The sequence below is a fragment of the Pteropus vampyrus genome, unplaced genomic scaffold (assembly GCF_000151845.1).
Source record: "Pteropus vampyrus isolate Shadow unplaced genomic scaffold, Pvam_2.0 Scaffold65, whole genome shotgun sequence".
NCBI classification, from domain to species: Eukaryota; Metazoa; Chordata; class Mammalia; order Chiroptera; family Pteropodidae; genus Pteropus; species Pteropus vampyrus.
The window spans coordinates 2934484-2946639 of NW_011888846.1; the positions used below are offsets into that span (position 1 = coordinate 2934484).

Here is a 12156-nt window from a genome sequence, read left to right on the forward strand (position 1 = left end):
CTGCCCATCCTTGTCCGGGCACAGAGAAGAGCAACTGAAGTTGACCCAGACAGCAGCTTCTCCTTACCAAGAGAAATGCTGTCGACTATTTTAGAAAGAGGAGAAAATCAAGTTGGAGGATTTATTTCAAAGTCACTGATAAAATGCACTGCAAAAGTTAATGATAAAAGTAAAAATATGGTAATAAATTACCCCTGTACAACCTATATTTTAAGTCATTTATTTCAATAGAAATATTTCAGAAAACTGTAAATTCATTTTAAATTAGCTTATGCAAACACACCGAAGATCTCACGCTCACATTTGCATATTAAATAGGGACAAAAAGTGAGAGAGGAAGTAGGTTGCACATCACTCAAGGAGGTCACAGTGCAATCGAGTGCTTCATCATTAGAGTACCGCACGTTAACTGAGATAAAGAATAAAAATGGCTTGTGTTTTTCTCTATTAAGCATCACTGGGTTTTAATCCCCACAGATGTTTATCTCCTTCAGATTACGCTGTGAATGAGTTCCCCGCCCCCTCCCACACACACACACTTCGGCTGTGAAACGACGAAACTGTCACTGCTCAAGGGTAGAAGCTCTTGAAGGGTCTAGTGACTTCTTATTGGCTACTCCATCAGACTTAATAAGTCAACAATTATTGGCTTCTATTTGTGACTACTTCTAATAAATGATGTCTTCAGGGGAAACTTAGTATTTGTTACCTGGTACCTAAAGCACAGCTAATACTTATGAAAGTGTCTGCTTGCCTATTCAAGTTCAATTCCAAAGCAGCCTGATTATGTACCCTTTAACCTCATCACTACTTTACAGTCGAAATGACTAAAATCAAAATTTAAATTCTGCTAATAACCAACCTTCAAGGACCGCTTAATCCCTCAGGTGGCCTTAAAGAGTCCACCTGCCTACTTGGGAATAGACAAGTCCTTTAAAATTTTTGAAAATAGCCTCTTGACTCAGTTGAACAACAGTGGCTCCAGATATTGCAATAATCTCAGAGAAGCAAAATGTTTTCCAGCTTCGCTTTTGCTGGGAAAGCTAGTAAATTGTATAAATTAAACTTCCCTTTAATTTATATATTGGAGTTGTTTTCAGTTTCCTGCCATCATATTTTCAAGTAAACCATAATGGGTAAGTTAAGTGAGTGCTTGTTTGTTCTGAGTCTTATTTAAATGTAAGAATGAACCAAACTAAATCTCGTTTCTGGCCAAAGGAACTCTCATTACAAAATTCCAGTACCTTTAATAAAACCCAAACAAATCCTTTCGGTTGTATCATATTCTTTTAGAGATTTTCTGAAAGGCCTTATGTGTAAGTCTACGCTCAAAAAAGAAAAAAAAAACAAACCAATATCAACAACACAAAATCAACTGAGCTTGACAGATGCTCTTCAAAGTTGTTCTTAAGAGTGTTCACCCAAAGGCTGATTTGGGTGGATTTGTTTTTAATCTCCTACCCTGGAAGGAGAGGAGCAGAGAGGGCGCTTGTCTACAAAGACTCGAAACCAAGGATGCCACGATTCCTAGAGGTGTCTGTACAGACTTTCTTAAACTTGCTATGAGAAAGAGTAAGCTGGTGGAGAGAGGGAGAGCCCACACTCCTGAAATAAAGGAGTAAGAGGGCAAATGATCACTGTCAATACTCGATGCCCTAAACTTGGTCTTTGAATTGATAAGGCACTGACCAAAGTTTCCCCACGCTCCAACTTGAGATACCAGTGTAATGAGATTGCTTTCGAGGAGCTTACGAGTTTGTATCGCAGATCTCTTTCGTGAAAATCCTCAAAATAGAATGAAAATAGTCACTTTAGACACAAGCCATTTTTAGGGGAGCAAAAGCAAAAAGTACTTGAATCACTTTGGAAAGGCTGACTTCACATGGAAAATAATTGTCATCAGTGTGATTAAGTAACAGTGTATTTCAAAGCTTTGAAAAAACAAAATGCCACTCTGGCTATAAAATCATAAGTTTACTAGGTTTGAAAGAAATAATACAGGAGAGAGAAAATAAAAGCAAAGATATCTGAGCAAGTCAGACAAGCCTCACCACTTGCTCTAGCTCATCTAATCGTAAAACAGCAGTATCAGCATTTCACTGGGACAGTCGAATTCATCTTCATTTCCAAAAAGGGATCCAATTACTTCAAAAGCTTTTGTAGCAGAGGGTTTCTTTTTTAAAGATTATCTTCCATTAAGCAATGCTGGTACCCCTTGTTTGCAGAAGATAATGTGGTTGTAAAGGAATGTGCCTCAAAAAACAGAAAGAAAGTCAACAGTGGATACATTATCAATTTCCTTTCATATGATGCCCTATAATTTTGTTTACAATTTAACCTACCAAAAAAAAAAAAAGAAAAAAAAAAAAGGAAAAGAAACTTCTGCTCAAGTCATTTGGCCAGGTAAATTCTAGAAATCTAGTAATCCCAAGAGATCAACAGACTAGGCTGCTCTTGGAGGGCCCCGGTTTCAACTAATACATAGTATACACTACAGACTGTAAACATTTTCTCCTTCTATAACAATAGCGTTCCTTGGTCTCTTTTATAAATCTTCTAGAAGAGGAATAAAGCCACTTATAAAAATGTCACAGCTATAGACACCTTAACTCTTGACACACAGAAAGACCAAATACTGACAGTTCATACGGAAGGTAGTGCAATAGTCACATGGCATTTTCCCACACAGAAAAACATGTCATGGAAGCACATGCCTAAGGAGAAAAAAATACTCAAACTCAAATTGTTTGGATCCCTTTTTGTAATGTTTACACAAACAATATTTACACAGTGAAGAAAACAAAATAGGAAGGTGTGTTTGATCAGTTCTCTTTCAATGCTTACCATTTGGAGGTTACAGTGAGAACAACAACAACAACAACAAAAAACTTCTGAAAAATAAGCAGGACCCAGACACAGAGAGGACATGAAACCAAAAATAGTGCTCTGGAAGGTCATTATGCAGTTATTTTTATAGTTATATTTTAAAAACTAATACATTACTTCCATACGAAAAATAAGCTTTCATGTTCAAATAAAACGTTAAATGAGGCATGCCCCAAATTGCATTTTGGCTGGTATTACATACTGTTACATCAGGCCATATAATATGCCAATCATTATGCTTATCACAGACTAGCTTAAATTTAAATTATCAGTCTATTAGTTTTTCTTGGCTAGGAAACGAATGAGCTTAATATTGATGGAAATTTCAAGCTTTCAAATCACCAATTTACTAATTTATAAAGGGTAAAAGGGAGATAAATTTATCATCCCACTAATAAACTACCTAAATATTTAATATATTTTGGTGACATATTTTCTTGAGTTATCATTAGATATCACCTGGTGAGCGGTAATAAAAAATTCACCTATACTATTTTAATTCACTTCTCTCACTGGTTTCCATTTGCTTCAAATGCTAAAATAATCTTAAAAAGCAAAGACTAATCTTTTAGACGGACAAATTTGGAGACAGAAGAACAATGGTCACTTTTATGCAGTTATGTTAAAGAGTTTCCGGCAGTCAGAGACCACGATTCTATATACGGACTATTTACCAAACTGAACACTATTCTTACTCTGTGCAAGCATCCACTAATGTTTAGAGCGGAAAATATCAAACACATCTTCCAGTTTAGTTCCCTCTTTGGCAAAACTGCGTGATGTCAGGCTCCGACTTCCAGTTACGTATCTCTTCAGAAATGGTCAACCTATGACATGTCTACTTTAGCTTATTTACGACAAACAAAATAATAATAAAAAATCCACAGGGTCTCATCCACAATAATTTTTAAAAAACACATACACTGGTGAAAAATACTTATTTCTGAAGAGAAGTAAGCAGATTAAGGAATTTAAAAAAAAAAAAAGCAGAACAAAAGTAAGGTGTGCAAGGTCTAACAGTAACACTATCGGCCGTGCAGATGGCGTCCATCTGCGCACCCAGCGTGGGTTAAGCTCCGGAGGTCATTAACTGAAAAATCATTCAGCACAGGCAACACTTTGCTCTCTCTAGCCCATGTCAGTTTCCACAAAACCAGAAATGATGGTATTTCTAACTGTGCTATATGTGAGAAAAACATATGAACTCTTAATATCCTTTTGAAACAGAAAACTAAATTTAAAGACGTAGCACTCAGAAAAAAGCTCTTCTACTTACCTAATTATTCTGTGGGCAATATTTTCTATTTAAGTTTCATGGATTTGAGAGTGGAATACTTAGGAGAAAAAAAGTATAACATTTTCTAAGAATACAAATGTGAAAATTTTTATGTGAGGCCCAAAGTAACGGAAGCCTACAAGAAAGTATCAGTCAGAAAGCTTTTCTTACTCTGGGCCACTGCTGAAACTTAATGATGCCTCGTGAGTGCGTAACACCCAACACAAAGTCTTTGTTCAAATGCCACTTTTTGTTAAAACTCTAAGGCATCTCACCTTCAAACTTTTCTTTTTTGTATTTTGGATATTAAATGCATTATTGCATAGAAGAGCTCTCACAAAACTGCTTGGTCAACTACTGACAAAATATGGTTTCATGGTAGAGACCAATATCTGTGTGTGTATGTGTGTATGTATATATGTATATAGAGGAAGTTACTATATAGTAAGTTTTCAGAAAAACGTTTAAAGTTGTTTAGGAAGGAAACTTTTGACTTTAAAATCCCAGAATCTCAATCTTTTCCCTTTTAAAATTATAATAAAACACACATATAACATGTGGAATCTCTTCTAAACAAATGTGATCCTGAATCACATATTGAACAAAAATAATGAAGATGAATTTAAAAACCTGGCATTGTGCACGTTAAACACTGAAAAGGAAAATACCCTGATGAAATATCAATATATCATCTCAAGGATAAAAATCACCGGTGGCTGGCAGAAGGGATAATCCAATTAACTTGAAAAAAAATGTAATTACTGTAAAAATCTCAGAAAAGTTTAGTTTGGGATTACAGTTCCCTGCTAAGCAGATCTGTGGTCCAAGAAAGAATTCATATAGAAGGCTGAATTTAAACCCAGTTGAAAACAACCATGTTTTCTGGAGCCCACTTGAAAGAAGTGTCTGGCACGTGAACACTCAGCCTTTATACCTCCTGCAGGAAGTAATGTTCCCCATACAGTACTAAATCTCAGAAGTTTAGTGTTTAAAAATATCTTCCCTCATCCAAAACCAAACAAAAACCCTCCTTAAGTCCCAAACAAACCCCAACAACTCACATTATAACATTTCTAGGGCCTACACTCTGGCTGTGAGAGTGAGTGAGGCTGCAGACCAGTGGGGGCCTAACCATCTTCCGGTGGACGGCTACTAGAATCCTGCTAACCAGCCTATCTCTACACCTCCGGTTCAAAACCAGCTCCTGATGTAACGCATTAGAAACATGTTTTTCCTTTTTAAAGTGTATCTAAAAAAGGCGACCCCCGCCTCCCCTCCCAAATTAGTACAAAGGTAAAAGAAATGCAAATTAGCTACGATCTATTCCAAGCACAGCACCGCCCGAAGGTTCACACACACTATTTGGTGTTTCAGGTTGCTTTTCCTTTCATTCTGTTAAGGCAGTGGTTTCCGCAGGTCGGTTCAGAGATGAGAAGCGGGTCCATGGCAGTTTGTTTTGCAACTCGATTTGTTCTCTGGGAATGTCTCACTTCATTCCCTGACATTAGTGCTTTTTTGGGTTCAGAACTCCAAAGGCTGAGACGGACCTCTGGGCTCCTCCTGGCACAGGACTGGTTTTTCGCTGGCGCTCTGTCATCAGGTCCTTGCTCTCGCTTGGGAGCAGCAAGTCGCCTCTCTTCTTTCTCAGGCTTTTACTCAAAAGTCATCAAGTTTGTAGGAACCTAAAGAATAGAAGCATTACAAACTGACAGCATTTAAAAGTTGTTTTTTAAAATACTGTTTATCTTTCCTCGTCATTTTAAGTAAGCCCAGGTATTAAAGTCGTTCTGGCCTAAGATATCTTTAAAAAAAGGAACGTGATAGAAGGTACTGTAATCATTCATGAACAATGAGTAAAATATGCTAGGATGTTTTTGGAGAAAATCACTGAGAAGAGCTAGCACTCCCTTTCCAGTCAAGTGAAGTCTGGAGAGGACGAAGGGTAAAGACGGTATCTTTGGTGTCCAACACAAGCGAATAAACGAATGAGAAAATAAGTGTGGCTCTAGCAGGCTGCGATTCCAGACGCCCTTGTCGTCCTTTGCTTTCTCCTTTACATGTATTACGACACGCTCCTACGTTCAAATTTTCAGATCCGGCGCAGATAATTTTATAACAAACATTACTAAAAATTTCTTTGTGAAATCATCATGAAAATAAATATAAAAGAATAAAAGTCATTGTTAGATAAATTCTGCTCTGACACTTCGTGACTTAAAAATCAATGGGTTTTATAAGTCTGCTGCTTATAGATTGGATCAAATTTAATTTGATTTCTTGACAAGTCTGAAATTCAACAAACATGGATGGATCTTGAGATAATCATGCTAAATGAAGTAAGTCACAGAGAAAAAGTTGAGAACCATATGATTTCAGTCATATGTGGGATATAAAACCGAAAGCAACAAATGAAGACAAACAAAAACTCAGACACACAGACAACAGTTTAGTGGTTACCACAGGGAAAGGGGGTGGTGGGAGGTAAAGAAGGGTCAAGGGGTCAAACATATGGCGACAGAAGAATTGACTCTGGGTGGTGAACACATGATGCGACAGACAGATGATGAGCTACAGAACTGTACACTAGAACCTATACAAATTTTAACCAATGTCATCCCAATAAATTTAATAAAAACAGCTTAACAGCTTACTCTTTACCATCTTTTTTTTAAAAACCTAAGATATTTAAAAAAATGGATCTCCTACACATGTCAACTTCTAAATGAGAAATTATTTTACTTGAATTACAAATCAAGTACAATGCAAATGCTCAAGTGCTTAAGTATAAATTCTCAGGTCTGGCCTTAAGAAACCCATATTTAAATAAAGTAAAAGTTTCATTTCCTAAGTTGCCTGAATGAGGTCTGAGGTATTGTATTTGAGTCAATTAGTCTTCTACTAAAAATTTTCAGATTTTATAGCTTTTATTTATAAATTTGTCACTACTCTGATTCTTGCGGGTATAGAAAGAAACAAAACCTGTTTACACACATCTGGCTGACTCGTTCAGCAGGAAGGTCCACTAACACAGTAAGAGAAACTGAACCCCTACGTGGGTACGCATACACCGTCTAGATTAACCCTGAAATCTGAGATTTAAAAAAATGACACTAAATACTTTCCTTAAGCTACATTTTAAAAAAGCGTACAGCATGGAAAGGAATCCTAAAAAGCGCAGTCTAGGCAAAAGGTCCCTTTCTTTCATTCCGTCCCAGACACCAACTGACAAAGGTGAGAGAGTAATTTTTGCTGTAGGGCATTTCATGTCCTTCATGGAAGTTGCTAAAAATGGTACCAAATACTGCTATTAGTCTTTCATATGTACGTCAAATAAAAATCATACGAGAACAAGGCCCATTCCAACAATACTTAAGAGGAACGGACCTAAAGGATGAGGACAGAGCTTAAGCCTCAGTTCTACCAGTTTTACTTGTTGGGCCCTGTGCAGGAAGCTTAGCAGCTCTGGGCCTTAGGTTCTTCCTTTATCGCAGAGAGGGTAATAACTTGGGTCCTGACAGCACAGGGTGGAAAATACTTTCATAAGGTTTACAAACTTACATAGTATATTATTCAAAATTAGCTGATAACACTGTATACTTCCATCTTTCAGTACCTTAAACCAATGGTTTTCAAATATATTCAACCAAGAACTGCTATAAAAAAGTGTATAGAGAGTTTATGTCTGCCCAACCGATGTGCGGTTCAACGCTAAGACTGCAATAGGGATTTTGGGGAGAACAGCACTAGGGATTAATTCTCCTTGGCAGCTGAAAGCTGTTGAATTAGACCCTCTTTGTTTCAGTAAAATAAACGCAAAAAAATCCAAATGGTTTTGGTTTCACTGCAACCACAGAAACCCTCATCAAGTTGCCAACGGAACAAATAAAGATGAATCAGAACAAACTTTATTAATTTGGAGTGCCGCTAACTCTCGCCCTCTCTAGAGCTACATTCCCTCGCCTCGCACCGTACTCTGCCCATGTGGCCTCCATTTCCCTGTTTTGAACACCTTAAGCTCGTTCTGGCATCAGGGTCTTTGTACTTTTTGTTTCCTCTGCTGGAACTGCTTTCCCTGGTCTCCGTGGGGCTGCTCCTCCTCCTCACTCAGGTCAACGTCATCTCCTCACGGAGGTCTTTGCTGCTTGCTCCTATTTGTTTAAGGCTGCCTCTACTACCACCACCTTACATCGCATAATTCCGTTTTCTTTATGTAGCTTTCACTGTTTGAAATTTTATTTGTTCACTTGTTTATTGCCCATCTCCTCACTAAAATGTGGATTTCATGTCTTGTTGATTGCTGTCAAGAAGAATAAAAACAAAACCACTTTCCCACTTTATTCGGGAAACCAGTCTACTTACTTCTCTTTGGAACACTCTTAAATACACGCCCTAGTTGTGGACTGTTTGAGAATTAATAGGAATGCTCACCTGTTGTTTGTTACTTTGGCAGGCAGCACTCAAATGCTTAAACCACAGCATTGCATTCATCCTATTGCCAGCTTGAAACTTGTATGAATTTCCTAAAATCAAAACAAGGGAGAAATAATTAAAATTTAAGGACTCTGACATATAATAATTCTGCCAGCTACCAAAGAGCAAACTAAAATGTGACGAGAGCTCTCAGTTTCATAATTCTATTCTTCCAACACCTGATTTTCCAGTACAGAGAGTTCTCTGAGCCACATTTACGTGGCATTGTTTATGCAGAAGGTCACTGTTTTGCTGTTTATGAAGTGAAAGAGAAGTACTTTTGTCTTCTTAAATGTTCTTTTAGAGGAAAGTATATCTAAATAAAATTGTTTGCTTTCTCTAGATTTGTGTGTGGATGAGAGCACAGAATATCTGTTCTCAGTACTACTTAGATGATCTCTTAGATGTTAATATGAAGTTTTTACAGGCCAAAACGCTTCATCTGTTTAACATTTAGACGTTAGCTATATACTGTGATTAAAGGTTAATCAGCCGACCTCAATATCGGCTATGCCTTTAGTTTTTAGTTACATCTGTCGAAATTATTACAGGTTTACTGAGGGCTTTCTGGGAAAAATCTGAGGAGATACCTTTCTCTCTTTTAGAAAATTAGAAATTCATCTGTGTTGTGTGTATTTAGCAGACCTTATGTCAGTCTAATTCAGGACTGACAAATAATAAGCATTTTTATATGGTTACATGTATTAAGATAAACTGAGAAAAGAAAGGATTTATGTACTACAGATTGCCCTAAATTGAGCTTTATTCTCTTTTTTCATTGATCTAAGTTCATTTTGTTTCCCAATTTTCACCGATTTTTACTTTCTTTTATAACTGCATTCAATGGCACAGGAGCTATATTTAGGCATTAATGCAGCTTTTCTTTGAGATTCTAACAAAGAACTTTTTCACTTTTAGAAGCAATACTTTTTCTTCTCCAAATGTTAATTATTCAAAAATTCTGTTTTGCAGGCTGAACTCAGAGGCGGATATTAGATTAATCTAATAGAAGGCATTCCTACAATTGAGCTGGCCACAATTATTACTTTTTTGTATCCAACATATATTACTTACGTTTTTACTTAAAACACCATAATAACCTAAAAGCAGAATATCTACTGATATAAAATGCATTCTGAATACAGGTCAAAATGTAACTGTACAGTCAATAAAAGGTAATGTGATATTTCCATTGTGAGTTGCTGGAAGATTCTGGGCAGATATGAAGGCATTTCCTTTGGGGCTCCCTTTGTGTGCTTATCGACAGCTGTCACGAGGGAAGAGCAGCAGTCACGTCAGGGTCTGTTCTGATGACCGACCACCCGAGATCTCCCCATAGGCACGAGCAGGGTCGGGAGGTATGAAATGATTCTATGCAGCCCACCCTCCACTTAAAAAACTCCTATAGTTGGCAGCCAATAATTTTATTCATAAATGTCTCTATGTAGTATAAGCGAACTGTTATAATTTATACTTCTTTGCAAAGTGCTTTGAGTCGAATAAGCAATTAATTTAATTAAAAATCACTTAAAGGAAAACTTCCACCATATTCAGAACTTAAGAATAACAATTTGCTTCAGGGTGTAAGTGAAGGTACTGCATACATGGCAAATCTCTGAGATTTTAAGGTAACAGTGGCCTATAGATTCTCAAATTCCCTCTTTTCCTCCTGCCTGCCTGGTTGCTAGCTCTCTAGGGATTCCTTGGGCTTTTAATTTCGAGCTTATGCCCTGCAGCAAAGAAAATAGCTTGTTTAATAAACTTATTAAAGAAACAATTCATAGATATTAACTGATATTTAAGATACTGATATCATTGCCATACCTTATGTGAAGGAAATATTTCCCAAGAAGTAAAACTACACAAACCCTACCAGGTTGAGTATTTCAGTTAAACTAGGTTTTGGTTTATCCAAAGTCCTGTGTAAGCAGCATCTTGACCTCTAGTCATGCTAACGACTCACCTTTCTCAGAGTCAGTCAGCAGGAAGAGATCTGGATGCTCCGGGTCATCGGCCATCATCACCATCCATCCTGCCACGGACACATTCTTATTTGATGTTGACTTGAACTGAGAGATAAAAAGATAATTAATGGTTATCTTCATAGCTCGGCTTAAGTAAAATTTAAGTGCCACAGGACGTATTTTCTCTTTCTCCTAGTGAGAGATGAGATCTGTGACTTCGTGCTGGTCAGGTCTACTTGGGGCCTTAGACTATGATTCCATCTAGGCACCTAGACTATCTCTAGATAGTCTCCTGCTTTCCAGATCTTTCCCAGCTTCAACTCTTTATCAATACCTACCTGTCCTAGTGTCCGTTCCCAAAGAGCACGATATGTTAGTGGACTGATAAATTCGCCTATGTTGTTTTTCTGTTACTTTGCTGCCCCTTGCCCCTTTCTTATAAGAAACGCACTTGCATTTTAATAAAGGTGTTATCATTTTTCCTCTAGTTTTATTGATATAATTGACATATAACATTGTGTAAGTTTAAGGCGTACAATGTAACAGGGGTGTTATCTTAAACCGGATGATTTAATAAACAAGCAGTGCTATCGGACAATTCTTAATAATACAGTCTAAAAAAAAGTATTCTTAACATGCTTGTTACTTTTCTATTTAAGTTATACTTTAGTAGCAAAAAAAGGGTTGTTATAAAAGAACAGAAAATTAGGTTAATTTCATTCATAAATGAAATAAAAAAAATTAAATATTGGCAACCCAAATCTAGCAGTATATAAAAAAGTGATACATGATGACCAAACTGGATTTATCCCAGGAATATGAGGATGGTTTAATGTTAGAAGTCAATTAACGTGGCTAAGCTGGGTTTATTTCAAGAAAGTATAGTTAGTTTAAAAAAATTATTAAAGTAACTTGCCATATTAACAGATTAGGAGAGAAAAAAAATACGATCAACTCAGTCGATGTAAAATAAAAACATTTGCTAAAATATAACGCATATTTATGACAGACTAGAAATAGAGAACTTCCTAATTCAATAAGAGTATCTACTAAACAACAAAAAACACTCACAAAAACTAAACCAAAACAAAGCAAGAAAGAAAAAAAAAACTCCAAACCCAAAACCCTGCAACACACACACTTAAAGGTAAAATGTTCAAAATCAGCATTCAGATAAGGATGCCCACCACTGCCACCTTCATTCAAGACTGAATTAAAAGACCTACTCAGACCAGTAAGATAAGAAAAAAAAAAGGATGAGGAAGAAATAAAACTACTATTACTCACAGGTGATATTAGCTACACAGAACATACACCTAAATCTACCAAACTAATAAGAAACACCAGCGAGGATGTTTGGAAAAGATCAACATGAAAGTCAAGCGTAATTTTGTACACTAGGAATACAAAAGTCATTTATAAGAAGGGTACCTACGAATACATTTAACAAAAGACTTAGCAGAAAGTATAACAGTTAAAAGACACTCAAGAAGACCTAAATCAATGGAGAAATACCATGAGATGAAGGAAAAGATTCAATGTTGTAAACATTTCAATTAT

The 12156-nt window shown here is 36.6% G+C and overlaps 1 protein-coding gene across 1 annotated transcript in view; it reads right to left on the minus strand.

Moving 5' to 3' along the window:
* Positions 1 to 206: 206 nt before the first annotated feature.
* RALGPS2 (Ral GEF with PH domain and SH3 binding motif 2) overlaps positions 207 to 12156 on the minus strand; it is a 100150-nt gene continuing 88200 nt past the window's right edge. Inside the window, exons 14-16 of the mRNA XM_011361280.2 lie at positions 10596 to 10701; positions 8591 to 8682; positions 207 to 5844 (exon numbers count right to left, since the gene is read on the minus strand). Of these exons, the coding sequence (XP_011359582.1) occupies positions 5815 to 5844; positions 8591 to 8682; positions 10596 to 10701 (228 nt within the window). The 3' untranslated portion in view covers positions 207 to 5814. The remainder of the gene's footprint in view (positions 5845 to 8590; positions 8683 to 10595; positions 10702 to 12156) is intronic.